Source organism: Sinocyclocheilus anshuiensis, unplaced genomic scaffold (genome assembly GCF_001515605.1).
Source record: "Sinocyclocheilus anshuiensis isolate Anshui unplaced genomic scaffold, SAMN03320099.WGS_v1.1 scaffold510, whole genome shotgun sequence".
Lineage (NCBI taxonomy): Eukaryota > Metazoa > Chordata > Actinopteri > Cypriniformes > Cyprinidae > Sinocyclocheilus > Sinocyclocheilus anshuiensis.
Window position 1 is genome coordinate 1,068,781 of NW_015542360.1, and position 4,176 is coordinate 1,072,956.

The window sequence follows — 4,176 nt, forward strand, 5'->3', positions numbered from 1 at the left end:
AAAGCGTCTTTGGTGTTTCCATGTTTTCTACAAAACAAAACCGGAAATCGAGGGGTTATGATGTCATTGGCATAATGTCACAATGACACTATAGACACGGTCCGTCTCACTAGTTAAAATTGCTTATTTCTCTGGATTTAAACATTCTTTGAAACATTTGGGATATTGTAAGTACACAAGTCAGCAAAATATATAACACCGTTCTAGTGGTTTTTGGATATTTTAATAAAAAAATCGTACATATTGTGCCTTTAAGTTTACATTTCAGAAATTTTTGTTTTCTTAATAATTGTTCATTTACATTTCATTTATTTTTATTTCAGTTTTAGATTTAGCAATTTTAGTCGATTTTATTCAACTAAAGCCCATATTTTTAATTTACATTTTTAATAGATTTTAGAATTTTTTTTTTATATATATATATATATATATATATATATAGCTTTAGTTAACAATAGCGTTGTGCAGTAAGGATTTTTTGATATTGTGTGTCATGTATGAATGAAATTAAATGAAATGTTTAACTTTTTGAGAAAAAAAAGATTTATGATCATGACTTGGTCATAAAATGCGAGTTAGTGGTCAATTAACTTAACTTTGAATGCAAAATTTCAAAATATATATTTTTTTTCTGACATTACAATTATCAAATATTTAAACAAAAACTGTTAACACTAACTAGTTTCATAATTACATATTGTTTAATAAATGTAAAATTATAAAAAAAAAGGTCATGCAAATCAGTGTCAGCTTATATATTTCTTATATGAAACATCATCTTTTAAATTACACTTTCATAATAACCAAATATAAGAAATATGTAATTGTTCTCTAAAATGCTTATTTTAATTGCTATACAAATTGTAAAAAAAAATATTTTTTTTGCCAAATTAGTGTTTACACTCTTCTAAAACTTAGGGACAGCTCATTAAAGACAGTCAATTAAATACTATAAGGCTATAATTGAGGCTATTTCTTCCTCCAACAATTATTTCTTTAAAATCATTCTTGGAGACAGAAAAGTTGCACTAATTAAAGAATCTCATATGAGTAATTAAAGTTTGAGGCAACTAAAAAGGCTTCAAACCACTAACGCCAGAACAATAAAGCAAGCAAATAACATCTAGCAAAAACACACTAGTGAAGGCTGCCATTTTGTATCGTGACTCACACGAGCACCGGAAGTCAACCACCAGGACTGAGTCTAGTTACACAACAATGCATCTTACTAATCTGCATATATCTGACCGATGTGACAGCTAGATTGTACATGACCAGTCAAACACCCGCCCCAATGCTGAACATGGTGACTCATCAGGGCCTTATGAGACCAATAATTCAAATTCCCAATTTTCTGCAGCAATGTAATCCTTCTCTTATAATTCATACAAGCCTTTTTCCTTCTTTTGAAGGTATATTAATATCCTCTGTGTTTGAATTTGATTCTGTGTGTACATGAAGCTTATCTGGATCTATCAGGCTCAGTAGGGGCGCTGCGAACTGCACTGGCATTTAACACACTACCGTGACACTTTTGGGTAAGCGGTGACCACTGCAACATGCTGACAGTGCATTCGTTCAGTGAAGACGCAGTGCATTTGTTTTAGAAGCTTGTGTTCTCTCAGAAGATGATTTTGGTGTGGATGAGGAGTGTTAGAGCTCAATATTAGATGTTTTCCACTATGCACCTGTTGGTAACGCACCGCTCGCATCGCCCTCTGTCGGTCGAATATAGCATCCTCAACATCAGCAGTGTGTACTACTGTAACATCACGTTAGTATTCAACAGTCGTGCAGAACGATTTGCATGATGAATTGAATACGTTTTATAGTAACAGCCTGGTAATAGTGTTAAATTCATAAAACGGGTTATGAATTTCTCCTCAGCATTAACATAAAACATTCAACACTGCGTATTAATACGGCATCTAGTTTGATATGTTCTTTGTCGCTTTCAAATGATTTATAGGCCACATAAAACATACCTGGAATTAGTTTAATTTAGCTTAATTTGTATAGCCTGCTTTAGTTAACAATAGCGTTGTGCAGTAAGGATTTTTTGATATTGTGTGTCATGTATGAATGAAATTAAATGAAATGTTTAACTTTTTGAGAAAAAAAAGATTTATGATCATGACTTGGTCATAAAATGCGAGTTAGTGGTCAATTAACTTAACTTTGAATGCAAAATTTCAAAATATATATTTTTTTTCTGACATTACAATTATCAAATATTTAAACAAAAACTGTTAACACTAACTAGTTTCATAATTACATATTGTTTAATAAATGTAAAATTATAAAAAAAAAGGTCATGCAAATCAGTGTCAGCTTATATATTTCTTATATGAAACATCATCTTTTAAATTACACTTTCATAATAACCAAATATAAGAAATATGTAATTGTTCTCTAAAATGCTTATTTTAATTGCTATACAAATTGTAAAAAAAAATATTTTTTTTGCCAAATTAGTGTTTACACTCTTCTAAAACTTAGGGACAGCTCATTAAAGACAGTCAATTAAATACTATAAGGCTATAATTGAGGCTATTTCTTCCTCCAACAATTATTTCTTTAAAATCATTCTTGGAGACAGAAAAGTTGCACTAATTAAAGAATCTCATATGAGTAATTAAAGTTTGAGGCAACTAAAAAGGCTTCAAACCACTAACGCCAGAACAATAAAGCAAGCAAATAACATCTAGCAAAAACACACTAGTGAAGGCTGCCATTTTGTATCGTGACTCACACGAGCACCGGAAGTCAACCACCAGGACTGAGTCTAGTTACACAACAATGCATCTTACTAATCTGCATATATCTGACCGATGTGACAGCTAGATTGTACATGACCAGTCAAACACCCGCCCCAATGCTGAACATGGTGACTCATCAGGGCCTTATGAGACCAATAATTCAAATTCCCAATTTTCTGCAGCAATGTAATCCTTCTCTTATAATTCATACAAGCCTTTTTCCTTCTTTTGAAGGTATATTAATATCCTCTGTGTTTGAATTTGATTCTGTGTGTACATGAAGCTTATCTGGATCTATCAGGCTCAGTAGGGGCGCTGCGAACTGCACTGGCATTTAACACACTACCGTGACACTTTTGGGTAAGCGGTGACCACTGCAACATGCTGACAGTGCATTCGTTCAGTGAAGACGCAGTGCATTTGTTTTAGAAGCTTGTGTTCTCTCAGAAGATGATTTTGGTGTGGATGAGGAGTGTTAGAGCTCAATATTAGATGTTTTCCACTATGCACCTGTTGGTAACGCACCGCTCGCATCGCCCTCTGTCGGTCGAATATAGCATCCTCAACATCAGCAGTGTGTACTACTGTAACATCACGTTAGTATTCAACAGTCGTGCAGAACGATTTGCATGATGAATTGAATACGTTTTATAGTAACAGCCTGGTAATAGTGTTAAATTCATAAAACGGGTTATGAATTTCTCCTCAGCATTAACATAAAACATTCAACACTGCGTATTAATACGGCATCTAGTTTGATATGTTCTTTGTCGCTTTCAAATGATTTATAGGCCACATAAAACATACCTGGAATTAGTTTAATTTAGCTTAATTTGTATAGCCTATTTATATCAAGGATGCCAAATAAACAGATTTTCAACTCACCCACTCCGATTTTCTCGTCCTCGGTCGGTGTCCACATGATCCCGGTAAAATAACCAAGATATTAGAAGAGTTTCGGTTAAATGTCATGTACGATGACACATTAAAGTTGAAGCAGACCGTCAGACGTGTTTATCTCACAGCCGTATGCTTGATAACACAATCGACATGTTTCACGCGTCAGCTAAGGTTTCCCATCCGTGCGTCTGGATCTCCCGGTATGGATGCGGCGGCAGCAACATCTGAGGATGGAGACGATCATTTATTTATTTCATTGACTCGGTCAGTCGTGATTTACCGCTGGAATCCGACGAAACAGCGCGAGGACGAGCTAACCTTGAGCTTCTTGATCGATGCAGTTTTCCGTGATTTTACGCGGTGAACGGGGAGACTCTTCAGCGCCGGTGCTGCGCCATCTTCATCTCTCCGTCCGTCCGCCGTCACATGACGCAGATTGTCGCTCTTTACCGGGACACGCGCTTTGCCGTAGCGGTAACCGCGCTGGGTTTTTGACTCGTGTTGGAGTTATTAGGAT

At 35.1% G+C, this 4,176-nt stretch overlaps 1 protein-coding gene across 1 annotated transcript in view; it reads right to left on the reverse strand.

Moving 5' to 3' along the window:
* Nucleotides 1-3,966, reverse strand: part of dock3 (dedicator of cytokinesis 3) — a 258,400-nt gene extending 254,434 nt beyond the window's left edge. Inside the window, exon 1 of the mRNA XM_016490711.1 lies at nt 3,645-3,966. Coding sequence (XP_016346197.1) covers nt 3,645-3,681 — 37 coding nt within the window. The 5' untranslated portion in view covers nt 3,682-3,966. The remainder of the gene's footprint in view (nt 1-3,644) is intronic.
* Nucleotides 3,967-4,176: the final 210 nt, after the last annotated feature.